Source organism: Drosophila novamexicana, unplaced genomic scaffold, assembly GCF_003285875.2.
Source record: "Drosophila novamexicana strain 15010-1031.04,08,12 unplaced genomic scaffold, DnovRS2.1 tig00000024-arrow-pilon, whole genome shotgun sequence".
NCBI lineage: Eukaryota > Metazoa > Arthropoda > Insecta > Diptera > Drosophilidae > Drosophila > Drosophila novamexicana.
The window spans coordinates 295,633-322,213 of NW_020824768.1; the positions used below are offsets into that span (position 1 = coordinate 295,633).

A 26,581-nucleotide genomic window follows, 5' to 3' on the forward strand; every position below is an offset into this window, starting at 1 on the left:
TAAGGTATAATTGTAAAAGGTATCAAAACTATATTGTATTTCGAAATAGCAATGATTGAAAGCTGACGAAACTAAAAGAGGAAGAAAAATCAACTACTCATGAAATAACTTTTTCATAGTTTATTTTTGCATAATCATTTTCCTAAACACAATTGAAGTGAGTGAACAGCATCTGTATAAAAACAAAAAAAAAAGAAAATGAAAAAGAAATGAGAGAAATAAGTTTATGTATCTTAATCAAATATGAATTTGTTTTTCTACGATCGTTTGTTAATTGTTTCTTCCTTTGATGTACATTTTTGCAAAGTAATGAAAACACCAGAATAATAATTCGTTTGCAATATTGAAATTGCTTTAAAACAAGTAAACTGAACATTTATGATTTAAGTCATATTGAACGCTTTCATATATAAATATATATATATGTTCACGCTTGAGAAGACGTTTCATGTTCATTATAAATATTTTTCACTTGATATATACACACACACATCTATTTTTCAATTGCCGAGATCATAAATACTTTACATTAGTAATTTAAACTTAATATTAGTAAAGAAATGCCATTTTTATATTAAAATAAAAAGAAAAAGCGATGAATTGAGGAAACCAAATGGTAGTTTTAACTCAAATTAACAAAAGCTGAACATATACAACATTCTTAACTATATTCAAAATTGGCGCAAAGTTACAAGACCGTTTACATAGTGTTAAGCCGTGTCACTGTTACAGACAGCGTGAAGTTGGCTGCGCGCAGCTTAACGCTCACGTGAACTTGGCCGCACTCCACACATAACAGCGCTGCTCCACACGGCACAGCCAACATGCGTCTGTTAACACTGGCACAATAAGAAACAGCCAAACACACAACAAGCAGTCGCTGGAATTTCGAGAGCAACTAAATTGAACGTGTGTGTTTTGAACAACAAATATTGAAATTCAATATTATGTGCCGCTGTATACCCAAAGCGTAAACGGCACGGCCTGCGCTTAAAATGCTGCAGCCGTTAAACCCAACCGCAAACCCAGACAATAGCCAAATCCAAATTTATTGATAATCGCCTAAATCTCTAACAAAAAAAAAAATATTCAACAAAAAAAAAAAAAGTGAGAGAGAAAAGAAAGCTAACAAAATGTGCGACGAAGAATGTGAAACTTGTGACACGGTGACTCAACGGGCGGTGCAGGCCTCGCCGGCGCAGCCAGAAGTAAACCCAGCCGCGACCCAAACGGATGCCCCATTCTGGGAGCAAATAGTACAAAGCAAAAACCCGCAGAACAAACAAAGATCGCCGCCGGATGTGCTGCGTGTGGCCAGCTGGCAGCTGGACGATGTGCAGCAATGGATGGGCACCGTGGAGCCCTACTCGGATGAGCTGCGCGATTGTCTGCTCAACGAGGCCATTGACGGCCAGGTGCTGCTCGCCCTGACGGAACAGGATGTGCGCGATATGCGCTACAAGTTGAACTACAAGCTCACCTTTGGCGAGATGAAAAAGTTCTGGCTAACGGTTTACAATATGCAGTTACAGTGGCGGCAAAAGCAACAGCTACAGCAGCCGGCGCAGAAGGTGCTGTTGAATGGCGGCCCAGCCGTCTCGTCGGCGCCTCTGGTGCTGGGCATTTCCAGTAATTTGGGTTCTCCGACATCGCTTGGCAATGTTTTTTTAGCCTCCAATGTGGCCGTCGAGACGTGTCCCTGTCCGGAGGCACAGGACATGTCCGATGCACAGCAGGAGAAGAGCAAGCTTTTGGAGGCGCCTGAATATTTTAAGACCGCAATCAGTTTAGGTGAGCATTATGGTAAAGGTATGGGAGGGGGGGGCGGGGGCTGGGTCAATTTGTGGGTCTAATCGGTCGCTTGACCAATTATAAATAACCTTGATTTCATTCATATATCTGTATCTAATTGGACTCCCATTGCCTTATCAGTTTTTCCAACTTGAACGCATGCACATTCATATGTGTGTGTGTGTCGCATGCGTGCGTGTACGTCACTTTAATTATGAATTTAGTTACAGTTTTATTACGCCAGTGACGCGCGCTGCTGCTGTTATTTCGATTTGGAGGTTAAGCAGCATACATATGTAAATGCATGTGTCTCTCTCCCACTTACGTTCTCTATGTTTTGTTTGCTGCATGCGCTGATATAATTGTTGTTGTTTTCTTTTTATATACGTTTTTGTGTAACTTTGCGTGCACAAATTTTCAAGAAGTTGTACACTTCTTTGGCAGTGAGCATGCACACTTTGTCATCAAATTTGTTAAGTTGGAACATTTAAACATTTATTTGAGAATATATGCGTTCTTTTAAGTCATAAAAAGGTGTTTTAGCACACTTTAAAATATACCAATCTGTTGTTTAGTAGAAATATTTAGTTCTGGGCACACTCTCGTTGGCCAGTTTTAAATAGAAGCGCCAATTTGTAATTGTTTTAAGCTTTAAATTAATATATCATTTGTCTTTCTTAGTGATTTAGCCAAGTGTTTACATTAGCATAATTTGTTGTTCGATATAACAGCTTACACTAGTGGTCTCATATTATGTGCCTACCTCGAATTGCAAACAGTCACGTCCCCCACCAAGTGTTCCAGCCCAGAAGGCATCATCAGCTTTTCCGCTAAATGTGCTGTGAGACTTAATTACTTTTGTTTATTTATGTCTCAATTGCGTCCCATTGCAGGCTACTCTTTCATGGTCACTTGGATAACATCGTTTGTGATGGTGATCGTGCACGAGCGTGTGCCCGATATGAAACGTTATCCCCCACTGCCGGATATATTTCTCGATAATGTGCCGCACATACCCTGGGCTTTCAATATGTGCGAAATAACCGGTTCGCTATTGTTCACCATTTGGCTGGTTGTCCTAATCTTCCACAAATATCGGATGGTTCTGCTGCGCCGTTTCTTTGCACTGGCCGGCACCGTGTTCCTGCTCCGGTGCGTCACCATGCTGATCACATCGCTGAGTGTGCCGGGCACACACTTGCAGTGCAACCAGAAGGACTTTGCCATCGATGATCCGACTGTGGATGTGTTCGGCGCCCTGGTCATACGGATGACGCGCGCCTATCGCATCTGGAGCGGCCTGGGCATGTCCATACAGGGTGTGCGCACGTGCGGCGATTATATGTTTAGCGGTCATACGGTGGCTTTGACGCTCCTCAACTTTTTCATCACGGAATGTGAGTAGAACCGGATCCGGCTTCAATTTAATTGCATTTTTTTCAATTTGATTTTCTTACCTTGCAGATACGCCGCGCAATCTTTACTTCCTGCACACGCTGACCTGGCTGCTGAACATGTTCGGCATCTTCTTTATACTGGCCGCCCATGAGCATTATTCGATCGATGTGTTTGTCGCCTTTTATATAACCTCACGTCTATTTCTCTACTATCACACGCTGGCCAACAATCGGGCAAGTTTCTGGATAGCTCGTGTAGCTCCTCATCTAATCAAGCAACCAAAATCCTTTTAGGCCCTCATGCAGAGCGACTCGACGCGCACGCGCATCTGGTTTCCCATGTTTAGCTACTTTGAGAGCTCTGTGGATGGCATTATACCGAATGAATTTGATACGCCTGGCACGCTGATGGATTCTTTGGTGCAGCAGATCGTTCGCATTAAGGATCAGGCTGTGTTTATTGCCAATCGGATGTGGCTGGCCAGGCAGCAGGTTTCGCAGAGGCCATCATTGGACATATTTCGTAACTCCGACTTGGATAACAGAAATAGTGCGATGGGCAGCAAATTACGCAGGTCTTCCGCGCAGGCACCGCAACAGTTTAAACGGACAACAAAGGATGCAGTTGCCACAGTTGTTGCAACAGATTTGAGAACTTCGTTCACAGAGAAGAAAGTACTCTGAGTCTGTTCAGCTGTAACACACAATTCTTATTTGTTTATCGTCGTTCCATGAATGAATCAAAACATTGTGGAAAAAGAAAAACACACACACACACACACACACACACTCAAGACACGCGAACACACACCGACTGATAATTTGTACTTTTTAAATTGATACTAATACTTTCTACTACTTTCCCATTGCAGCACCTGTTTCTGTATTATCATATATATATGTATGTATAGATCTATACATATGTGTATATACCACTCGTAGTGCCTTTCGGGTAGTCTCAACTTCCACACAGCAGGCCCTCCTTCTCTTAGATAAATAACTTTTAGTTAACAAACTGGATAAACGTCAATCAGTCAATTGCATGGAATTGTACTATGAAATGTATTGTTTAGCTAATTGATGATAATCCTCATTCCGCTCAGTTAAGTTTTATAATTGAAGACTATTTAATGCATTATTATGTAATTATAAGCAAGTACAACAACTAAGTTATTTAGTCGTAAGTTACAAAGTTTCTGTTGAACGCACAAATTCAATAAATCAAAATTCAAATGTGAAGTGCAAAAAATATTCGAATTCAAATTATGCCGCGCACTGGCTTACGTTCGATAACTTAATCGATAGTAGTATTTTAATACTGCTCTAGTCGATAATTTATAGTCGAACTAAGCAGCTGATTTTGCCAGCACATTTTCAATTTGTCATTAATCATTTGAAAGCCCAACGGTCATAAGTGTACACGATCAACAATTTGTTTAAATAATTTATCGAATAAGCAATTTTCTTTTTTGAATATATAACGTTTGACGCATTGCGAACACTGTTGCGATATTCGATAATTGGCGTGCAACGAGGCTGGCGATTGCCATTTCTTCTTCTTCCCAAGCGTCGGCGTCGTATTTTTAGCGGTTAACGCGAAATAATTCTCGTGTGAATTTTGGCAGTTCTTAATTTGCCCACACAGAATATGAAGAAAGTCAAACCACTACTGCACGACCATTTGATAACTAATCGTGTTAAGCAGGTAATTATTGAAGGATTTAGCCAGCTGTCAATTGTTAATTTACGACAAGCAACCGGCAAGTCAATTGCAAGCAGAAAAAAAAATAAGAAAAAAAAAAGACAAAAGCAAGGTTAGATTTTGACAGACGATAGCAAATTGTAATTTTTTTTCTTGTTTGCATTATCATTTAATGGCAGTATCTGGAGGAGCACATTGACGAAACCTACCTGGATGTGAAGCAGATGACCAAAGAGTTAATGCGCAAATATCCTGAATATTCACGTCGCAAATTCGGACCATTCAGACAACTTGTGCATCAAGGTAAGAGCCGAAAGTAAATATTTGTTAAATTACTGCGCATGACATGCCCGCACGTCGACGGCGAATGTAACAAATGCCGTTTGCCACATTGCAATTATATGTATTGGGGCAGGCTGCCAAGCAGGGCAAAGCATGCCACATGCGGCCCAAGACTGCGGCCCGGAATGCTAGCCTGATGTTTGCCATACCCTAACCAAGTGTACAATAGTTTTGTGATAAAACGTGCAGCACATTCTCGTCTAGCCTCGTGTAGTTAACATCTACTATTTTCCACTGTTTGTTATCTTTTCTCGGCTGCGCAGCATTTTCTATTGTATCGGACAGCTATAACTTGGATAAGGCGAGCAGCTCAGACGACGACGAAGACGAACTATCTGACGAAGCAGACGCGCCCAATAACAGCATCATGAATAACTTAATGCAGGGATTGTACAACAATACAACAACAGTTCGCATTTCGCCAGCCACAAAGCCGACGAGCAGCGAGCCAATCGACATTTCCAGCGGGGATGAAAACGATGATGGGCCCATCAGTCCGGCAAATGGTGGTGGAACTGGTGCCCTTGTTATAGCGCCCGTTAAAGCGCTGAAGCGTCCGCTGGATGCCGGCCAGTCGCCGGCCGGCGTGCAGGCCAAGAAATGTAAGTTAATCGAAAATTGAATGCATTTATGACACATTTAAAGATAAAAGCACGCTATTTGAACTCTTTGAAGCCTCACGTCAGGATGGCGGCCTGCCGGGCGTTAATTCGGCAACGGGTCAAATGACGCCCAAGAAGTGTAAGTAGCAAAGGATCACAGTCGCTTAATCCCTTATTAAACCATTTCCCTTCGTCTTTTTAGTTGTGGCCGTCACGGCTAGCCTGGCCAAGGGCAACTCTGAGGCTGGTCCCGGCAAAGAGCCGCCGCATCATGGACCAGCGCATGGCTATCAACAGCATCAACAGCATCAGCAGCATGCACAATTTCAGCAGCAGCATTCGCGTGAATTTTCCGAACGCGGTCAGATACGTGTGCGCAAATATAAAAAGGAACTGGAGATCGCACGCACTTCAGAGAGTTTCCGTGATATTGGCGGCATGGATGGCACACTTAAAGAACTGTGCGAAATGCTCATACATATCAAATCACCTGAATTTTATTTTCAACTCGGTTTGCTGCCCTCACGTGGCCTTCTGCTCCACGGACCGCCCGGCTGTGGCAAAACCTATCTGGCACGCGCCATTGCGGGCGTAAGTAGCGGGCGTAACATAATAATTCATGCATATTAATATAGATAATTTGCTCTTAATAGCAATTGAAAATGCCGCTGCTGGAGGTGCCTGCCACCGAGCTGATTGGCGGCATTTCTGGCGAGTCCGAGGAGCGTATACGCGATGTCTTCGAACAGGCCATTGACAATTCGCCGTGTGTTCTGTTTATTGATGAAATCGATGCCATTGCCGGCAATCGTCAGTGGGCCTCTAAGGATATGGAACGCCGTATTGTTTCACAGCTCATAACCAGCTTGGATCAGCTTAAGGGCACCGAGTTTGGCCAATCTGTGGTCGTTATTGCGGCCACAACGCGTCCGGACACACTGGATCCGGGACTGCGGCGCATCGGACGCTTTGATCATGAAATTGCCATACACATTCCTTCGCGCAAGGAGCGCCGTGAGATCCTACGCATTCAGTGTGAGGGTCTGTCCATTGATCCTAAGCTCAACTACGATAAAATTGCCGAACTGACGCCCGGCTATGTGGGCGCCGATCTGCTGGCCTTGGTCTCGCGTGCCGCCACCATTGCCGTTAAGCGGCGTTCAATGAAAAAGTTCCGTGAGCTGCACGCAGCCAGCGAACTGAACATGACCACTGTCACGCTGGACGACGATGAGCCCAACGATCCCAAGCCGGATGAACAGGCCAAGAAGAAGACGGATGATGTTGACAAAGCGAGCGCGGAAACCGACAAGCCTAGCGCGCAAGTTGCGGACAAGCCAAGCTCGGAAGCCGAAAAGCCAGAAGCCACAAATGGCGAAAAGGCAAATGATGTGAGCGAAGCTGCTGTGCCCATGGACGTGGAAGACAAGGCGGATGCTGCTCCAGCAAAAGTAACGGAACCTGAACCCAAGCAGCAAGTCGAAACTGTTGCTAAGTCGCCCGTCGAAGCCGATGAGTTTTACGAGCCGACGTTGGCCGAGTTGACGAATTTCCTGGACAATCCGCCCGAGGAGTTCGCCGATCCGCATTTCTGTCTGACATTGGATGACTTTATGGCGGCCATTAAGGTAATGCAGCCGTCGGCCAAGCGTGAAGGCTTCATCACTGTGCCGGACACCACCTGGGATGATATTGGCTCCTTGCATGACATACGCGAAGAGCTGAAGCTGGCCGTGCTGGCGCCCGTCAAGTATCCGGAGATGCTGGCACGCCTCGGCCTGGAGGCGCCATCGGGTGTATTGCTCTGCGGCCCACCCGGTTGCGGCAAAACTTTGCTGGCCAAGGCCATTGCCAACGAGGCGGGCATTAACTTTATATCCGTCAAAGGACCCGAATTGATGAACATGGTAAAGTAATCAGCGTTTTCCCATTGTCAGTTACCTTCGCTAATATGCATCTTCCATGTGCAGTATGTGGGCGAGAGTGAGCGTGCGGTGCGCGCTTGTTTCCAGCGCGCCAGAAACTCGGCGCCCTGCGTCATCTTCTTTGATGAGTTCGATTCGCTGTGCCCCAAGCGCTCGGATGGCGGCGATGGCAACAATTCCGGCACGCGTATTGTCAATCAGCTGCTCACCGAAATGGATGGCGTTGAGGAGCGCAAAGGTGTTTATGTGCTGGCGGCCACCAATCGACCGGACATCATAGATCCGGCCATATTGCGTCCGGGCCGCCTGGACACTATATTGTATGTGGGCTTGCCGCAGGAGCAGGAGCGTGTCGACATACTTAAAGCCACCACCAAGGTGAGTTGAGAGAGAAACGAACGTTTGCTGTGAAAATTTACCAATTGCGATTAAAACAAAGGATGGCAAGCGTCCGGTGCTGGCTGATGATGTCAATTTGGAGGAGCTGGCCGCACAAACCGATGGCTATACGGGCGCCGATTTGGCCGGTCTGGTGAAGCAGGCTTCAATGTTTTCGCTGCGCCAATCGCTCAACAACGGCAACACCAAAGTCGACGAACTGTGCGTGTGCAAACAGCATTTCGAGGAGGCGCTCAAGCAGCTGCGTCCGTCAGTGAGCGAGCAGGTAAGCTGTTCCCTGTGCCATCAGCTGTTACTGTATTAATTCCGGTGTATGTAAATTGCTTGACAGGATCGCAAGGTGTACGAGAAGCTGCGTCAGAAGTATGCAGCACCGCGAGTGCCGTCGTTTGAGACCAAGTGAATACCTGAATGCTTGGCACTGTTGTACTAGTATTTAAGAAATCACACACACACACCACAGGCAGCAATCGGAGAGAGATTGCGCATATTCCTCATTTGATTTAGAATGTACAAAATCAAGTCCAAATGGAGCAACCAAATACGGAGAAACCACAGACAACACACAAATACAGAATAAAAATGCCCAAGCGAAATAAACTTTGGGACCAAGCCCAGGACGTCTGTCTATACTTTTAATACATATATGTATCCACGCACACACACACATCGCCTAGTCAGTAGTCAGTCAATTAGGATGGCCCATCGCCGTGTCCATCACGTGTTCTCAGCGGCGCCGTCTTTGCCCGTCGCATCGGTTGCCGCTTCTGCAGCTCTAGGATTTCGGCATGTTGCGTAAGCAACGAACGCTTGGAACGCTTCTTGATCTTCTTCTTTTGCGGTGATTTCTTTTTACCCTCGCTGTTGCTAACATTGGAGGGGCTATCGCCGCCGCCGGAATTGCTGGCACCTGGCGGCTTGGGCGCCATGGGCTCCTCGTCACGCCGGATGCGCTGCCGCAAATCGAATGCACTCTTGCACATCTCACGTATGCCGAACCAGCTCTCGTGTCCAATCTGACTGATCATTTCGACGGGCGGCTGGAAGCCCAGCTCGCGCGACGGCAGCTCCATTACCAACGCCATTGGCGACTTCAGTACACCGTAGACATAGTCCACCACGGAGCCGGCAATGGTGCGTTTCGTCAGGCAGCTGATGCTGCCCGTACGATATTCGCGTCCATTGTACGACTTGATGGCGGTTCGCCCGGTTGTAGCCAATGTGTGCAATTCGCGCCAATAATACGGCGCCTCGCGGCAATAGCCCCACGGATACATGATGCTCTGGCCGTAGGAGTGCAGCGACAGAAAGAACAACAGATTCGGCGCCAAGCTGTCCAGTATGTTGCGCATGGCACGTGTCTCCGGCTCCGAGAAGGGTCGTTCACCCTTGTACGTGTTGCGATGCGTTTTCGTGGGCCCGCATTCCCAGAATATATCATAGTTCCGATTGCAATCGGTGCCCACAATCTTGGAGGCCTTATGCGGGCGTCGATTCTTGCGCCAATTGCGATTCTGCAAAAGTGAGGGATTAGTAAGAGTCGAGGCCAACTGTGATTGCCCACCTTGGTGCGCGAGTATTCGTAGCCATCAGGATTCACCAGCGGCACAATGATGAAGCGCAGATTGCGCAGCAGCTCGATGTTCCGCGTATATCGCTCCGTCAGCTGGTAAATGCAATTGAGACTCGTGCTGACCGTAATCCACTCGCGCGCATGTGTGCCCGCCTCTATGAATATGATATTGCGGTTCTTATCGCCCGACAGCACCATGGGACCCTTGGCGCCGCTGTTCTTGTGCTGCTCGGCGTTCTTGGCCGCCTGCATGCGCATCACGGACGACAGCTCCACATTGTCGGCGTTCATCCAATTGATTTCCACGGCGCGCACCTCGCGCTTCTCGTGCGTGATGCCCAGCGTGTAAAGCTTGACGAAATTCGAATATCGATGCACAATATACTCCAAATACTGATTGATCTGGCTGTACTCCAGATAGGTGTGCAGCACATCCGGACGTGGTATGACCATACGGCGGGACGCCTGCAGCGGCACCGTGACGGCGGTAACCTTGGGCGCAGCTCGCCCTTTTGACTTTTTGGCACGTTTTGTGGTTTGCATATTAATTTAAAAAAATTGGCAACAGAATAGAAAACCAAGAAAAACAGTTAAGAACGGTAAAGAATTGGCACTAAAAATTTTCACACACAACAAATCAGCAAAGTGAATACTAAATGAATTTATATTCTTTTTTTTTGGTACGCCTGCTGGAGCTGCTTCAAATTCGGCCAGGGCCTGCTTGGATGCCTCGAGTATCTCACCTGGCGCTCGACTTGCAGCAGCTGCTCGACAATCACGATACGTGCGAGCCCTTTGGGCCTGGCTGCCATTGTGCCAGCCAAACCGTTTGCCAGCCGAAGTTTTTATCAACATTATGTGCATTATGGAAAAGTGGATCATCTATGGTCGTCGGCGTGGGCGGAGGCGTGCATGGAGTTCGCATTTGGTAAATTGGGACAGCGACAACGTTTAATAAGTTGGGCACGGCAGCTTGTAATGCGGAATTGGATTTGTATATCCGTTCTGGATCGGGGTCTGCAACTGGCGCTGCCACAAAACGCAAATATGCTAAATGTCAGACAGACAGCTTGGGGTCCTGCTGGGGGAGTCGGCCAAAAGCGCAGGCACGTGCTATGCAAATAAACAAGGAAGCGTACGGCCAACAAAAGCCTTCCAACATTGGCGTGCCGTCCCGGAATCGGAGCAGTTGTAGCTCTCTATGGACTCAAGCGTTCTAGACAAGAAAATTCATTTTGGAGATTGCCTCTAAATAACACTGTGCTACACAGGAATAACCCCAAAAATGTATGCGTAAAAACCGGTAAGACATAGTTGAATTCATGAGAATCGCATAGTAAGGCAATAATGAGAAATACATATTTATGCAGCGCAGCGCAGTGTACATACATACACGCACATATACAAACAAACACATACATGCATACGTACACATACTTACACCCAAAAAACGGTCATAAATTGATTTAAGATTGATTTCACTAAAGCCTCAAGGCTTGTGAGCCTTACTTAAATTCATGAGATTCTCAGAACCTTTTATTTAATACTTTTCGATTACTTTTTCGGCCATTGCACGAATACCTATCCAGGTTTCAGTTACAAACTCATCGATCTTGCTGGCCGGTGGATCAAAGCCCGTCAAGCCACCTCCACTCAACTCCATGGTGATCGATATATTGAAGCCGGCGTTGTACGCATAGTCGTGACTGATGCCAGCGGCTATATACAGCACATTTGTGGTGCTACCCACCTCGTAGACCGTACCGGTTACTTTCTCTATGGCATCTCCACCAGCAAGTGCCACTTCATCGAGATCCTGCCAAGTTTCCGGCAAATCGCTGCAATATAAATCATCTTGATCAAGAGCATAAGAAAAGAGAAGGAAATTCAGCCACAAACCTGGTCCAACCCCATGGGTAGAGCAAGTAATTGCCATAGGAATGGATGGTCAGGTACATAATGCCGCGATCCGCCAGTGAATGCATCAGATCGCGCACTACAACTGTCTCTGGCTCGGAGAAAGCGTTGGGACCAGCAAAGGTATCCACGCAGGGATTCGATGAGGCGCCCTCCTCATTCCAATGGAAGTCAAAATTGCGATTAGGATCGGCGCCATAACAGGTCTGGCCCAGATACTTATAGGGCTGACGAGTCTTGCGAAATATGCGAGCATAAGTGCCTGTCTGGGTGTGCTCATAGCCGTCCGCGTTAACCACTGGCAAAATGACCCAGTCATAGTCCTGCAGCAGATCAGCATTCTCTTCGAACCGTTCCACCAACTGGTCAATGACATACAGCACAGCTGCCGGAGAGATCCATTCGCGAGCATGGAAACCGCCGTCCATGAAGATGACCTTCTTGTTGGCACGACCATCCCCATTGGTGATGGTAATGGTCTTCAGTTCGCGCTTTTCAAATGACCAGCCGACAGTCTTGACGAGCACACGCGACGGATAACGAGCGGCCAGGTCATCAATGTAGTTGGTGATCTCCTCATGGGAATAGTAGCGCTCCGTGCTGAGGCGACCCTTGCCCGAAATGGGTGAGAGGCGTCGCTGCAGCTGCCGCTGGGCAAACTCCGCTGCAATCGTGGCGCCCAGGTTGTCATTTAGTAGGCGATGGCTCAACTGCTCTGCCGACAGCAAAGCTTCAAAGTTGTCCAGCTGATCAGGACTGACAATGACACGAGAAGATTTACCCAACAAACGAGGTAAACTAAGGAAGTCGTATCCCTGGAGGCTCAGCCTGTGCAGCAGCTCTCCCTGTGCAGCTGAGGTAGGAGTCAGCTCATAGATGCGGTAACTGCAAGCAACAGTTGCTCAGGATTACTCAGCCAGTAAAGATCCTTGATAGACTCACCCCTCATAGTCTTGATTGGCGGCCACCAGAGCCAAGCCCAACAGCAGTGTCAGCAAGCCCAAACGCGACATGGTTACACGAAACGCGAAATACCGCACTTATATACCCTAGTCATATCTAATCTGAACTCGAAAGCGATCTATAAATTAGAAGCGTATCTATTGTGCAAAACCAAAATCGAAGATGGACTTTATTCTGTCTTTATCATGGGAATTAAATATGGTAAAGTATCATCATAGATTCCCATTCATTTTGAATATATTCTTTTCTTTTCAAATATATTTTCTTAAACTTTTGTAATACCAAGAGACCGATAATCGTATAAGTAAAGACGCATAGGAACAGTGGAATGTGGAACAGTTAATTTCACTTGTGTTAACTTTTCGCCGAGTCCGGAACAGGTGAGTTTGAAAACGGACAATTAGTTCTGTTTCGAATACCAATCCAGTTATCGTACGCTTTTTAAACTACATAGTTTATATTTTTTATTAACATTATTTAGATGAAATGTGTCTTTGGTTGGACAGTGTAACTTGGTGCCCGACAAATGTCATGTCAACGCAAAACTGAAAAGTGCGGGGTCGGAACAATCGGCACAGACATGTGTATATATATACAAACCTATATACAAATATGTATTTACGTACAAACATCCGAATGCATTTGCAGGAACATCGCCAACGACGCAACCAGTTGATTTATACGGAAAACAAGGTTCGTGTTGATTTTACATAATACATTCTACATAATAACGGTACGTCAATATACCCTGTAAAATGTAGGCTATCAGGAAATGAAACTTAATCCTAGAAATTCATTTGTTGCTGTTCAAATAGTTAAACAGGCTCTAGAATATTTTTTACGATCTATTTCAAGCATACCCTTAATGTATTGAAGAATGCATTTAGGAAACCTTTTTCACTGCCAGGAAACCTTCTGGATTGCTCAGTCTAGGCTATCTGCCAGTCATGAATTTGCTATCATAAATTAAAATTATTCCCTTTGGTTTTTTTTGGTTGGTTCTACTTGCCAGAGACACGCAAGGACTCAGACAGGTCGCCAGTCAGTTGGTCCTGTTAGGGGGCGTTTCTGAAGTATGCACATTATGTCATTAGCATGTTGGCAAAAATAAAAAGGGCTACAAGTTTTTTTTTTCGGAACGCCAACTAAAAAATTCTGGCTTAAATGTTCCCAGTTGACGTTTGTTCCTTTGGGCCTGGCAGCTGTTCCGGGCATTTGATGACGAAATAAAACCGACTACGAATTAACAAAATTCCAGCAATTAAATTACATAAACGAAAATTGTCAGTTTGGTTTGCTTCAAACCTGCCCCAACATGGAAGGACATGGACTCGTACGGGCAGAAATTATTATGCCCCGCATATTTATGCATTTTATATGGCAGAGCAATTTAACTTTGTTCTGCAGTTTGGCATAGTTGGATGGCGTATAAAGTTATGTCGTCAATTTGACAGGTAGTTAAAAATTTATGCTGCCTTATTTAACCTACTGCCACAGTCTCGGTTAACATGAACAGTCGTGTCTAAAATAAGGGGCTTTCAAACAAATGTGATTAGAAGAACAAAAACTTTAAGCTAAATACCCTTTCTTGCTACAGTTTCGCAGATATGTGAGCAGCTTGTTAATTTTAAGCTTGAGCCATGCAATCTTTTACTTACTTATTTCTCGATCGTCAACATATATGACATATATGGGAAGACTTTGCTCATATGAGAGTACTTTGATAGACAGAACATATTTATATGCACCAGCTGTATTTCTTGCGATAATTCCAAATTATAATCCCAAGGATAACAAATATGATTCACATATGCATTAAAAATATAACTTAAATTCATGAAAATCGCATAGAAAGGCGCATGAATTTATGAGTTTTTCATGAAAGAATTATGAAAGGTATATTAATTTATTATTATTATTATTATTATTATTATTATTATTATTATTATTATTATTATTATTATTATTATTATTATTATTATTATTATAATTATTATTATTATTAATATTATTATTATTAATATTATTATTATTATTATTATTTCACCTCGTAAATAGGCATTGCATGATCAACGCTTCCTTTTGAGCCGTGCGGTCTCCTTGTTGTCGTCCACTGTGTTGTCTGGATTGTGGAGCTTCTGGCCTTTGGGGGAATGCCAGCAATCTTCTCCAGATCCTCGATGCGATCGATAAGATCGTCTAGCTTGTCCAGACCCTTGCACGAGCTCAAACATTTGTTTAATTCAGCATCGTTTTCATGCAGGTTCTCGAGTGCATCTTTAAGTCTCGCCTCCAGTTCCGCAATTCGTTGTTCCAGCTCCAATATCTTGTCGGTATCCTTGCGCAGTTTTTTGTGTTGTTTCTCCAGCTCTGCCAGACGCTGCACAATTTTGCCATCCAGCTTGACGGGATCATTATGATTATTATTATTCGATCGGAGCAGCAATTTCTCCAGTTCGTTGAGACGTTGCTCGGCGCGTTTCTTAAATTCTTGCGCATCCTTTTGCCGTTCCGCATTCAGCTTGGCCAGCTCGTCGTACTTTTTGATTAGATCATCCTTGATTTCGTTCAGCTTGTTATCGTTATCTTCGAGATTTTTTTGGATTACCGAAAGCAAATCATTTGTCGCAGCCAGTTTGGCCTGCAGCTGTCTTATGAGGTCATCAACGGCCTGGGCATCGATACCCGCAGTCGTGGGCTTGACAGTCGTGGAACTCGCCGAGTTCAACTTGTCCAGCGCCTCGTTCAGACGCTGCTGCAAATCCTTTAGAGCCGCTTCCAGTTTGGCAATATGATCACTGTAATTGGCGCCCATTTGGTCAACATTTTGCTGCAGCTGCTCCAGATCTTTGGACAACTTGTCCATGTTCTTGCAGCAGGCCTTGGCCCTATTAACTTCCGCCTTCAATTCGTCCAGTCCTGGACAATTATTCATATCTTGTGGTTCGGGCGTCTTTTGCTTTTCTAACTCTTGCACTGTGGTTTCCATTTTTTTCAGTTCATCATGGAACTGCCTGCAGTGGGAAATACTTGTTGCCAGCTTCACGAGTTTCTCCAGCTGTTCCTTGTGTTCGTTAACCGCCTGCTCCAATTGTGTTATTTTCGCCAGCGGGCTGTTTTCTGTGCTGTTGCCCTGAAGTAATTGGTTTTCCAGTTTGTTTATTTCACAGGTCTTGTCGCATTTTTCCTTTATTAATTTAATATTCCCAATGCGCTTCTCTGATTCTATTTGGATGTTATTTATTTGATCCTGCTGCTCCTTTTGTTTATCCTGCAAGTCTTTCAGCTCTTTCTTCAGCTCGTTGGCCTTCCTTTGGGTCTCGGCTTGTGCTTTCTCCAACTGTTGGTTAAGCTCATCGACTCGCGAGTTCAGCTCCTTGCAACACTTTTCCGCCTCCGCCTTGTTGTCCTTTTGTTTCTGCTCCAGTTGCTCGATGCGCTGCGCTATATCCTTTAGCTTCTTCTCTAGATCAGCTTCCTTGACCTTTAGCTTATCTCGTTTCCGAGTGTTGTCCTCGTTTTGTTCGTTCAATCTGCGGCTAAGCTCATACAATTGCTTAGCCAAATCGACTTCCATGGCTTTAAGATTGTCCATCAACTGATCGCAGCAGGTTTTCGTGTCTTTCCCGATCAGTATTTTCATTCTGTCCAGGATGCTGTCCAGATCCTTGCCAATGTCGCCGCTTGACTCCAGAGGCTTGCCCACGCCGATGCTACTGCTGGCCGAGAGGCTCGTCATGTGTTTCAATATCTTCTCCATGGTGTCCTTCTCATAGAAACAACAGTGCTCGTCTCCGATCTGCTCCGGGCGCTTCGTATGCAAGGCATCCAATAACTTGCCCAGCTGTTGATTGAGGCTCGTAAGTTTCGCATTTCTCACCACCTGCTCGTTGATCCAGCGTGCAATCTCTTCATGACTTTCACATGTTCTTTTTGTGACAACACGACCGTAACCATGTCCATTCGACATAAAGTTAACTTCTCCGTTGTCGTCATAGTCGTAATATCTGAATGCCTCCATTTGCAAATTGGCTGATAAGAGCAGCAGCCACAATTGCAGCGACGTCATCAAGAACTGTGCACGAGATTGTTAACAGGGCTGTGGGTTGTTCTCTTCTCTAGCTTTTAAGTGTAGCACTCACCATTGTTTCTTGCGATTCTCGACGTTGTGCCTCCAAGGGATACTGTGAAACTGACTCAATGGTTGGGGAACACTGGACGCAATTAGTGCACACTCTTGAACATAATCGATTTGCATGCTGTGTCTCTTAATGACCGAGAGGTGCAACTGAAGTATACAGAAAGAGAAGCAGAAAAGCCTTACCTGGTTTCATGAGAATCACGTAGAAAGGCGGTAGCTGAGAGTGGGAGGAAAGCTAGTGAGTCAGCGAGTTAGAGAGAGAGAGAGAGAGAGAGAGAGAGAGAGAGAGAAAAGGAGAGGGTGGTGAAATAGATGGTTAAAGACGCGCAGAGAATGCGGGAGAGAGAGAGAGCGAGGGGGATTACGTGATAGAGCGCGACCAAGCCCACACCATTATATCAGCATATGAAAATCGCATAGAAAGGCTATCTTTAAATACTTTGCAGCAATCTTTTTGAGAAAGAAAAGGTATTATTTGGTCTGCGATTGCAGCTACTTGCAACATTGTTGGTGTTCCTAGTTTTTATGGTCTCCAACAATCCAAACTAGCTCAAGAGTATAAATATCTCGCGGTATCGTTGTAAACATACAAACAGATATCTCAGTCTGTTCACAGATTGAAGCTGGCAAAGATTATTTTCATGGTTAAGGTCACAAAGTATAGCTGGGTCTCTTGCCCCCGGAGGGCTCTTTCATATGATTATTGGGGCGTTGACAAAGACCAAAACAAAAGAAATACCAAATAAAAACAAACTGGAGTGCTGTTGCTAAACGTCTTAGACTAACAGATACGCTGTAATATTAAAATCCAGAGCAAATGCTCTTCCCATTTTTAAAGCTGAAACTTACCTTCTCTTAATCTAGAAATTTAAGGTATATTGGTTAGGCTAATAGTTATTATAAGTTATTTTAAAGCAGATTCGGTTGTGGCACATTTTATTTTACCAAATTTTAATGGGTATAGAAACAAAACTCGTTTAGCGCACGCCTTGAATGATATGCGCTATAGATCTATATATATTGTAAGATTGTTAAGTAATAATTGTGCATGTCGGGCGATTTTTTTTTTGGCTATTCAGACAACGCGGTCAAGTTGAAAAAGTTGAATGCCCTGAGTTTTGAGTTAGAACCCATTAAGCTGAGACTAAAATGATTTAGAACCCCAAAAACGAGTTGTCAATTTAAGCCAGCCAGCTATTAAATTTAACAGCTGGTTAAATTAAAAATGCAAATGCGATCGAATAGACGTTCTTCTAGTGCACCGGAAACGTAAAGTTCTGCTACGGCTATAGCTATTGATCTTCGATGATGGCAGATCGGATCAATGAAAATATCGTCGGTCAAGCGGAAGTGCCCAAAGCTACAAACAAGTGTCATAATTACGCACAAAAGCAAACCGAAAATATTTTATGAAAATAACAAAAAAAAGAAACTAAGACGTCGTCACGAGAGACATAGAGAATGGTATCATCCGAAGAGCTGCGCTCGATGATTTGTGAATGGCTTCTGTTCAGCCATGACGTCGGGTTATTTACAGATCTTTTCGACTGCCAATCAACCACTTAATGTTTTAATGAACTCGAACCAAGCATCGTCGGATTTTTAATGGGCTCATCAGTTGCTTTTTAAAGCGCTTCTTCTGCGTCTCATCTTTGGTCTAAGTGTAATGGACCACAAGTATTTGCGAGCATCGCTTCCGGCCAACTCAAATAATTGACCTTGCAAAATCAAATAGTTCAGATCAGCTCTTGGCCCAATAGAATTTAGCTGGCGCGCATCTTGTCAAACTTTCAATTCGATTCGAATAGAACAGGAATCTGATATTTGGCGCGCAAAATATGGCCTATGGCTATGTATCTCCATGTCAGACCGTGACATTAGGCAGACAAAGCGCAAAGTTGGCCCAAAGCATAACACACACACACATACACACACACACACGGACATTCGCATAGTTCAAGTTCCTCTATAAAAACCAGTAAGAAAACAAGTAACGGCTTCAGAATCACTTCAAGACCCGCAACACGCGGATGCAAAACCCCTTAAAGATCAAAAACCGAACTAGACCCAAAAAAACAACAACAACAATTGAGCCACAATTATGTGTGTGTGTGCGGATAACAAAGTGATAAAATTGTTTAAAACAAGTTTCGAAATATAAAAAATCAACACCATCAATTCTCTTAAAGAAAATAAAAAAAAATTCATTAAATTTCATTTGAAAAATATATAAAAAAAAAAACCGAAAACCCATTAAAATTGGCTTCTTAGCAACTGGCATAAATTATGCAAAAGTTAATTGGCAAGAACTAAGCGAATTCTAATCAAAATCGAAATATATTAACTTAAAAAACAGAACTAAGAAAAAACCTGCGACGCGTGCCGCGAACATTTTGGAAAAAAACGCTTTCCGCATTTTGTCTCGTGACGGGTTTACAAAAAAAAGATCGTCTTGTATTTGGTTGGACCACGGTTGTTGGATCGTTGGATTGAACTGGACACGGCTGACCTTGACACTCACTTTTCTACAAAAACCGAAACGAAACAATTTTGGTTGTTTTTGTTTTTTTTGGGTTTTTGTTTTTGTTTTTTTTTCTTTTCTGTTGGCTGTGGCAACGTCTTCTTGCTGAGCCGCGTTTCGGACCATTCGACAGTCTTTGGCCGAAACGAAGATGAGACACACACGAATTGGGCGGCGCTCAGCTTAAGTTAACTTAAGCTTGTGGTTTTGTTACATCAGTTTTTCAAGTGCAACCAACGAGTAAAAAGCTAAAAACAAATTTATTATAATTGTGTTGAAGGAAAAGCAAATAACAAAAAAACCAAGTGCATCCATGCTACATTCAGCGCTCAGCTGCATATTTTAATACATAATTTGTTAAAACAAAAACAAAAAATAGCAACAATCAAATACTAAACAACAAATTTATCAACAACAAACACAAGTACGAACAGCTGTGGCCAATTGTTAAGCGCAAAATGTTTTATAAAATCGTGTGCAGTTTGCTGCTGTGTCTCCTCGGCTTGGCGTGCTCCAGCACCAGCTCCAACAATCTGGCCGGCTATGAAGGGTAATTAACACAATAGTTATAAATACATTTCTGTTCAGATACATATACATATATATATATATTCATTTTTTTGATATAAATATTTTAAGCACATCTGTCAGGCGGCCCTCTTATGGCAGTCATTTATTATCTTTTTTGTTTTTTTTTTTTGATAATATTTAAAATTGTATTTAACGATTGCCGGCTAGTTGGTAAACTGGTTTGGAATTTTACCTTATAACTAGCCAAGTGTTCGTCTCTTTAAATCCAAAAAAAGAGAGGGCACAACTGAACCTTGCCTTTGGGTTCAGGCTTCAGATATATTAACCAGGTGCCTTTTTTTCACGAAATTTGGCATTTTCAATAAGTTTTTTTTATATATTGAACAATTTTGTAATTTTACAAAGTTTGTCAAAATTTCAAAATATTAAAATTTTAATACTATTCTCATTTTTGAAATCCAAAAAAGGGAGGACAAAACTGATCCAATGCCTTGACTTTTGGTTCAGTTCGTGTAGCTGTTTTTTTTTCCAAATTTAGCTGGTCACACTTTTTTTTCAATCTAATACGAATTAACTTAATATATGTATATATACATATAAATATGCATATACATATGTATGCGGACATTATTTTATTTTTGTAAAGAAAAAGAAATCGAAAATTATTTTAAATAACGTTTGATACAGGCTCTGGCTTTATTTTCGAACCGGTAAAATGCAAACTGTTTTTACCGAAACGAACCGTTTCACTTTATAACCGGTTTGTGAAGCTGCTTAAAATATCGTCTGTTTGTAATTCGTACTTACCAACTGCCCAAAAGGTGACCCTCCCTTTTAATGCCGTTGCATATCATACTCCAGACAGCTGATGACACCGATTGCAATACTGGCATACATAAGCCCAATATCGAATGTGGACAGTTTGTCTATTTGACACTTGAATGTTAGATAGGGTATGGCCAAAACAGATATGATCAGCGAATTGCGATACAATTTGGAGCCCCAGTTCAAAGTGAATTCCTTTAGTTTGCCAAACATATTTTCAACTCTTTATATGCAAAAATTTCAGTGCAGTTTTGTGCTTTAAATAACGTTAACTTTTCAATGAAGGAACACTAAATTTTTGAATCTCAAGTGTAAGCTGTAAAGATTGTAACTGAAAGAAATTGTTTCTTGAATTAAGAATTGCTTAATGACATTTTTAACGTAGCTCATGTGATGGGGAAAGTTAAAGTAAGAATTTTCCAGCTCGGTAGATAAGGAGAATGCGGGTTCAAACCCTCGGCTATTGCTAGGGTGTAGGCATAGGTAGATCGTTTTTTTTTAAGAAGTTGGATTTGCTGTTGAGGATCTTTTATTTTTTATCCTGAAATGTGAAATGCACTGAGAGAAATTTTTCAGATCTATCTTAAAATAAAATATATAAAAATATATATTTCTTTACAAGTTTCTCAGTTATGTGCGATTATAGGTCTTAAGAGTCTCAGAGAGGTCTCAGTGGCTGGCAAATGTTTGGCTAGATATGTACACACACACACACACACACACAGACACACGCAGACACACACACACATGAGCACACATGTATTAACGTGTTATTAGAAGCGACTGTCAATGCCAGTGATTAGACGCTGTCATTAACATTAGTACTTAGACTAAATGTTACGCTAGTCAGGCGTGCCTGCAAAATAAAACCAAAACCAAAAAAAAAATCACACCCATGGCAGAAGGCAGCTTCTATTGACGATCCGCCGATGACACAGCAAATGCCGTATGCAAATGCCAAGCGATCGCAGTGCAAATGTTTGCCCAAAGATATTTCAGCTGAATTTGTTTTTTCAGAGGGGGCGCACGCGGCGTATGTGTAATGGATGCGAGCAACTGTGCTTGGACTGAGATCTCTTCAAGTGATGAAAATAAAAATTGAAAACGAGCGTAAAACAACAACTTGATTTTTAATTAGCACGCAAAATGTTTGCTTCCTTCCGTTCCGTTCGTGTGTTCAGTTTGTCGTTTTTGTTGTTATTTCGACACAAAACATTTAAAATTGGAATGCTTGAAAGTAGATGCTTAATATGCATAGATATCGTTTTGACAAGGTTGCAGCCAACAATAGCGCTTCATTTGGCCATAATTTAAGGAAAATTACTGCAACAGCAGCTACGTTTAATTCAAATGAAAATCAAACTAATCACATGTAAACAGTTTCTTTATGTAAAAATGAAAAATTAGTTGGCCTATGCGGCCGCCTGCGGGGTTTTCATTTTTAATACCCTGTAACCATTGAAAGCGGGTAACGAAGGGTATATTGGTTTTGAGGCCAAACCCATAAAGTGTATACATATGTATGTTCTTGATGAGATTATATTTGGTGATATCTCCATTCTTCCATTTCTTTAATTGTTCAAAAATACAAATTTGTAATAAAAGTTTTTAGGCATATCTCGAAGTTTATAAGATAACATTATATATTGCTTTTTCCATTTGCATAATATCGATAAATATCGATATAAAAATGTATCAAATTCAATTTGAAAGTTATTTATTCAATATTTTCTCCTATATCCATAATATTGATAAATATCGATTTTGATTTTGATTCCCTTTGTTTGTGATTGGATTCTCGACACTGGCTACAGGGTATTTCCTCGTCAGTCACACCCAACTTTTGTTTTTAATTTTGAATATTTGTGCCCGCTCTTTGCCTTCTGTTTCTGTGTGTGAGATAAACATTGTTGGCGGGCGTTTAATTCAATTATATATTATTCATTGTATGCCGACTGCCACACGTGATTAGCCGCAGCTTTGTCTTCTGTTCGGCTACTTGGCTACTTGCCCCGCCCTACCCCCCTCCCCTAGCAGCTGCTGCTGCACAAGATGAATATGCATAGATTTTCAATATTTGTGGGCCAGCTTGTTGCTTCATCTTGTCTGCTGGCGTTGTGGAATTTTCTGAAATGATAAATTGGCCACAAATTCAAGCGAGGTGGCAAAACGCCAATTGGCCAGGCGACGACAACTAGAACGAGCATTCTGCATAAATTTGTGAATCAACAACTCATTTTTGGGCGCCACAAATTAATTTTCTTGTCCAATTAGATCAAGACAGCTCTTTGGGTGCCTGTGTGTGTGTGTGTGTGTGTGAAGCAATCTTATTGGGTTTTTCGAATTTTTAATTGGATATCTATTATTCCAACAATTAGTTGGCCGCAATTGCACGTAATCGGGATAACCCATTGATGGGCTAAGATTCAAAACGTGCAAACATTTCAAAAGTTTTTTTTATGTAGCCTAAACTTAATTGGTTTCAAAAAGAACAAATGAAATATTCAACATAAACTCGTTTGTGAGAGCATCTAAACTGGCTGCAAATGTGATTTAATACCCGAACACAAGTTTCATAATCTTAGCAAGAACTTTTATAATAGAACTTATGAGATCATTTGGAAACAGTTATGCTAAATTTAACATTTAGCTACGTTATGATGAGAGCTGTGACGTTAGAAAGTTGTTATACCCTGTAACCCAGGTTAAAAAAGGGTATACTGTTTTGTTGCAAGTGTTTGATAGAGTTAAAAGGCGGCTTCTCTGACCTTACAAATCATATATTCTTGTTAAGCATTCACATTCTCGGGAACTATATGCTTTACAGACTTGAAATTTGTAGCTTAGGTTTACCTGAACGCAGAGTATCTACTAGTCAGGCACTTAAGCGTACCTCCTTTTGCGAATTTAAGGTTTTTCAGTCCCTTTTTGCGAGCAGAGTCAGCGGATATAATTAGGATTCGAACCAGGATCCTTCCTAGATTTATTGAATAACTCAATAAAGACTTAGTCTGCCTTATGATTATAATTATTTATTAATCTTTTTATTTGAATATTTTTACCACAATTTCCTGCAGCTATACCAAGTACACGGTGCAGCATGGCGATGAGAGCGCCTTTCGCTATATGGTCGATCTGCAGACGAACGATACTGAGGTGGACTTCTGGCTGCTTACCCGGAACATGTCTGTGCTGACGGTGGGTCCGCAGCGTAAGCCACAGTTCGAGTCGCGCCTGTCCCAGTTGGGTGTGGAATATCAGACCCAGCCACTGATGGATCTGATGGCATCGCTAGAAGCGAATAGCACATATGCGGATGCCGATGACTTGGATGAATGCCAGCCGGGGAATTGCAAGTCGGAGCGTCCACGTAATCGGCAGCGTCGTCAGGCACGCGGCTTCTTCTCGCATTATCCGCGCTATCATGAGATACTCAACTTCATGAGCGGCTTGGCTGCACGTTATCCACAGTACTGTCGCTACGAATCGCTGGGTCGCTCCAACGAGGGCCGTCACATTGCCGGCCTGTCCATATCACTGAACCAGCGTGTTCGCCCGCGCCGTGTGGCCTACATTCAGGCAGCTGCCCACGGCAGGGAGTGGATCACAACGCAGACGGTGCTCTACTTGGCCTACGAGCTGCTCAGCAATCTGCGCGCATTCCAGCGGGTACTGAACGATGTCGAGGTGTTCCTTGTGCCGCTCGTCAATCCCGATGGCTATGAGTACACGCACACAACGGTAAGCAATAGATTATACTCCCAAACAAACAATTTGATGGCGGGCTATAAATAAGCCTCTTTATGCTACAAAGGGTAAAATGGGTAAACAGCTTAAGGGTAAAAGAAAGCATCTCTAACATTATAAATGATATCCATCTCCGTCTGTTCGATAATCTGTCCATCTGTTTCGATCTCGAAATCTATAAATCGTTGAGACTTTATGTATACATATATATATATATATTTTTCTTTCTTTCGATATCTCCTTTCATGGATAAATATCGATTTTGAAACATGTTTTTTTAAGATTATAAATGTATACCCAAACCGTGAGAAGTATTTTCTCATGTAGTACATACAGCTTGGGAACAAATCTTTTTTGGCCACTTTAGAAAAAGTTAAAGTGTTTGAAAAGGTAGCTTGAAAGGGTATCTCGTAGTCGGTCACTCACGAGTAGAGCACACTTACTTGCTTGGGTTTGAAAGTTCTTTAATCAAGAATAAATTAAACACATATCAAGGTCAGAATTTATATAAACTTGTTTTAAGATGAAGCTTGAAATGTAGGAATACATTGGGCTAAGCTTAAGTTAATATTAGGGTAAAATTATTCATTATCATTTAAGTATAGACGGTCTAAGACTTAGCATTTTTAAATAAGCTAAGTTAGGCTAAAAACATATATCAGAAAACTAATTTCAACCTTTTTCGCACTAAAAAGTTTATTCTGCAAATAAGTAGTTGCAAGAACGAAATAATAATGTGATAAGGAAAATCCGATAGCTAATCTAATTCCATGGAAACTTCAAAGATTGCCTGCAGATATCTTGGAATTACTTCCGTAGAATTGTGTTTAATTGGTTTCTAATTTATCTGCCTCTTAGGATCGCTTCTGGCGCAAGAATCGCCATCGCTATGCTGGTCATTCATGCAGCGGGGTGGACATCAATCGTAACTTTGGCAATCACTGGAACTATCAGGGCGCCAGCCAGAATGTAAGCGACCTGTTGCAGCATTTGTAACTTTGACTTTGACCTCCATATAATGAATAACACAATTTCAACCCCATTATTGTATACAGCTCTGCTCGGAGGTCTATTCGGGCACGGCGCCAAATTCGGAGCCAGAAACATCGGCGGTGGTTCGCTATCTGGAATTCAATCGTCATCGTGTGAAGCTCAGCCTGGATGTGCACTCATTCGGCAAATTCATTTTTTATCCCTACGGCTATGCGAGGTGTGTACGGCCTTTGGGGTCTGAGCTTTCAGCTCTGAGGGGCAAAAAGAAATTCAATTTACTTTTCAATTAATTGCTAAAAGCAATTAAAATGCGAATATTTTTGGCTGGCACTGTAAACATTTTAACACCCATTTCGCATCCATACAGAAACACAGTGCCACCCACCGTGGGCACATTGCGCTCCGTGGCATCGCGGGCCGCCAACCAAATCGGCAAATATCGCGGCACACGATACACCATCGGCACCTCCGCCTCCATACTGTACGAGGCTTCTGGCAGTCTGGATGACTTTGCCTATGGCAGCCTGGGCATACCCTTGTCGTACACGGTTGAGCTACCCGGCGATGAATTCCATGTGCCCTCCTATGATATCATACACGTCTGCAAGGAGACATTCGCCGGCTTCGTCGAGTTCATCCGGCACGTTAGTCTCTATTAAGTATTTTGGCCGTCCTTAGCATTTAAGCAATTGAATTTATAATTGTTAATTTAACTAATTAGTGTCATTGTTGTTAGGCATTAAAGTGAGAAAGTGAGACAAAAGATAACAAATACACGGTTTGATGTTCGTTATCGGTAACTTAAAATTATCAATACCCTGTACTCAATGTAAATGGGCAATATGTGCGTAACGGGTAAGAGCAGATAAATCTGTAATTTAAATAATAATTGGTGAGTCTATTTTTGTAAAAGACCTCAAATTTGGAGGCAAAGGCTATTGTATGCCCACGTAGCTTAGATTTATTTAAAATTATCGATAGCACGCACCGTCTCATACCGATAAATATCGATTTTAAGCATTTAAGTCTTGTGTTAGATTACTTTTCTTTCTGGATATCTTCTTTAATTCATCTCTTACGACTTTTTAGAGTAATATTGTATGTGAACTAATTTAAATGTCAACTTTCAGCTTTAAAGTTATATAGAGATCGGATAATAAGCACCGCCGTTATTCAAGAATCAACAATTGCATATTCCACAGAAGAACTATA

The 26,581-nt window shown here is 42.7% G+C and overlaps 6 protein-coding genes and 1 long non-coding RNA gene across 8 annotated transcripts; 3 read left to right on the top strand and 4 right to left on the bottom strand.

The window, feature by feature from the left end:
• Positions 1 to 847: 847 nt before the first annotated feature.
• LOC115771266 (sphingomyelin synthase-related 1) lies at positions 848 to 4,396 on the top strand. The gene is made up of 4 exons (XM_030716882.1): positions 848 to 1,791; positions 2,685 to 3,188; positions 3,256 to 3,422; positions 3,483 to 4,396. The coding sequence occupies exons 1-4, from the start codon at positions 1,134 to 1,136 to the stop codon at positions 3,870 to 3,872; spliced, it is 1,719 nt and encodes a 572-aa protein (XP_030572742.1). The 5' UTR covers positions 848 to 1,133; the 3' UTR covers positions 3,873 to 4,396.
• Positions 4,397 to 4,477: 81 nt separating this feature from the next.
• LOC115771265 (nuclear valosin-containing protein-like) lies at positions 4,478 to 8,775 on the top strand. The gene is made up of 9 exons (XM_030716881.1): positions 4,478 to 4,893; positions 5,070 to 5,193; positions 5,496 to 5,834; positions 5,908 to 5,973; positions 6,037 to 6,425; positions 6,488 to 7,741; positions 7,805 to 8,137; positions 8,199 to 8,423; positions 8,490 to 8,775. Exons 1-9 carry the CDS (start codon positions 4,837 to 4,839, stop codon positions 8,559 to 8,561), a joined length of 2,859 nt encoding a protein of 952 aa, XP_030572741.1. The 5' UTR covers positions 4,478 to 4,836; the 3' UTR covers positions 8,562 to 8,775.
• LOC115771267 (carboxypeptidase B) lies at positions 8,755 to 10,384 on the bottom strand. Its single transcript, XM_030716883.1, has 2 exons — positions 9,723 to 10,384; positions 8,755 to 9,672 (listed from the first exon to the last, which is right to left on the bottom strand). Exons 1-2 carry the CDS (start codon positions 10,272 to 10,274, stop codon positions 8,851 to 8,853), a joined length of 1,374 nt encoding a protein of 457 aa, XP_030572743.1. The 5' UTR covers positions 10,275 to 10,384; the 3' UTR covers positions 8,755 to 8,850.
• Positions 10,385 to 11,271: 887 nt separating this feature from the next.
• LOC115771206 (carboxypeptidase B-like) lies at positions 11,272 to 12,661 on the bottom strand. The gene is made up of 3 exons (XM_030716806.1): positions 12,591 to 12,661; positions 11,631 to 12,533; positions 11,272 to 11,569 (listed from the first exon to the last, which is right to left on the bottom strand). The coding sequence occupies exons 1-3, from the start codon at positions 12,659 to 12,661 to the stop codon at positions 11,272 to 11,274; spliced, it is 1,272 nt and encodes a 423-aa protein (XP_030572666.1).
• An 85-nt stretch (positions 12,662 to 12,746) lies between these two features.
• LOC115771173 (carboxypeptidase B) lies at positions 12,747 to 26,028 on the top strand. 2 transcript variants are annotated; one of them, XM_030716755.1, is made up of 8 exons: positions 12,747 to 12,812; positions 12,898 to 12,991; positions 13,093 to 13,195; positions 13,260 to 13,304; positions 23,707 to 24,370; positions 25,235 to 25,345; positions 25,432 to 25,586; positions 25,737 to 26,028. In XM_030716755.1, the coding sequence occupies exons 5-8, from the start codon at positions 23,756 to 23,758 to the stop codon at positions 26,026 to 26,028; spliced, it is 1,173 nt and encodes a 390-aa protein (XP_030572615.1). In that variant the 5' UTR covers positions 12,747 to 12,812; positions 12,898 to 12,991; positions 13,093 to 13,195; positions 13,260 to 13,304; positions 23,707 to 23,755. The 2 variants fall into 2 exon arrangements, with proteins under 2 accessions (XP_030572615.1, XP_030572616.1); XM_030716756.1 differs by lacking the exons at positions 12,747 to 12,812; positions 12,898 to 12,991; positions 13,093 to 13,195; positions 13,260 to 13,304 and adding an exon at positions 19,714 to 19,823.
• LOC115771171 (myosin-2-like) lies at positions 14,613 to 16,875 on the bottom strand. Its single transcript, XM_030716754.1, has 2 exons — positions 16,754 to 16,875; positions 14,613 to 16,686 (listed from the first exon to the last, which is right to left on the bottom strand). Exons 1-2 carry the CDS (start codon positions 16,754 to 16,756, stop codon positions 14,650 to 14,652), a joined length of 2,040 nt encoding a protein of 679 aa, XP_030572614.1. The 5' UTR covers positions 16,757 to 16,875; the 3' UTR covers positions 14,613 to 14,649.
• On the bottom strand, positions 19,584 to 20,962 carry LOC115771174. The gene is made up of 2 exons (XR_004018921.1): positions 20,612 to 20,962; positions 19,584 to 19,814 (listed from the first exon to the last, which is right to left on the bottom strand). It is a non-coding gene; the product is annotated as an uncharacterized LOC115771174 (long non-coding RNA).
• Positions 26,029 to 26,581: the final 553 nt, after the last annotated feature.

Excerpts from the sequence above, each read along its gene's own strand:
- LOC115771266 (XM_030716882.1), top strand. The coding sequence starts at position 1,134 with ATGTGCGACGAAGAATGTGAAACTTGTGACACGGTGACTCAACGGGCG. Across the intron at positions 1,792-2,684 it reads TAAGACCGCAATCAGTTTAG|GCTACTCTTTCATGGTCACT; the intron begins GTGAGCATTATG and ends GTCCCATTGCAG. Across the intron at positions 3,189-3,255 it reads CAACTTTTTCATCACGGAAT|ATACGCCGCGCAATCTTTAC; the intron begins GTGAGTAGAACC and ends CTTACCTTGCAG.
- LOC115771265 (XM_030716881.1), top strand. The coding sequence starts at position 4,837 with ATGAAGAAAGTCAAACCACTACTGCACGACCATTTGATAACTAATCGT. Across the intron at positions 4,894-5,069 it reads TAACTAATCGTGTTAAGCAG|TATCTGGAGGAGCACATTGA; the intron begins GTAATTATTGAA and ends ATTTAATGGCAG. Across the intron at positions 8,424-8,489 it reads GTCCGTCAGTGAGCGAGCAG|GATCGCAAGGTGTACGAGAA; the intron begins GTAAGCTGTTCC and ends ATTGCTTGACAG.
- LOC115771267 (XM_030716883.1), bottom strand. The coding sequence starts at position 10,274 with ATGCAAACCACAAAACGTGCCAAAAAGTCAAAAGGGCGAGCTGCGCCC. Across the intron at positions 9,673-9,722 it reads ACGAATACTCGCGCACCAAG|AATCGCAATTGGCGCAAGAA; the intron begins GTGGGCAATCAC and ends TCACTTTTGCAG.
- LOC115771206 (XM_030716806.1), bottom strand. The coding sequence starts at position 12,661 with ATGTCGCGTTTGGGCTTGCTGACACTGCTGTTGGGCTTGGCTCTGGTG. Across the intron at positions 12,534-12,590 it reads GCCAATCAAGACTATGAGGG|TTACCGCATCTATGAGCTGA; the intron begins GTGAGTCTATCA and ends TGTTGCTTGCAG. Across the intron at positions 11,570-11,630 it reads TACCCATGGGGTTGGACCAG|CGATTTGCCGGAAACTTGGC; the intron begins GTTTGTGGCTGA and ends TTTATATTGCAG.
- LOC115771173 (XM_030716756.1), top strand. The coding sequence starts at position 19,732 with ATGTTTTATAAAATCGTGTGCAGTTTGCTGCTGTGTCTCCTCGGCTTG. Across the intron at positions 19,824-23,706 it reads AATCTGGCCGGCTATGAAGG|CTATACCAAGTACACGGTGC; the intron begins GTAATTAACACA and ends AATTTCCTGCAG. Across the intron at positions 25,346-25,431 it reads ATCAGGGCGCCAGCCAGAAT|CTCTGCTCGGAGGTCTATTC; the intron begins GTAAGCGACCTG and ends TATTGTATACAG.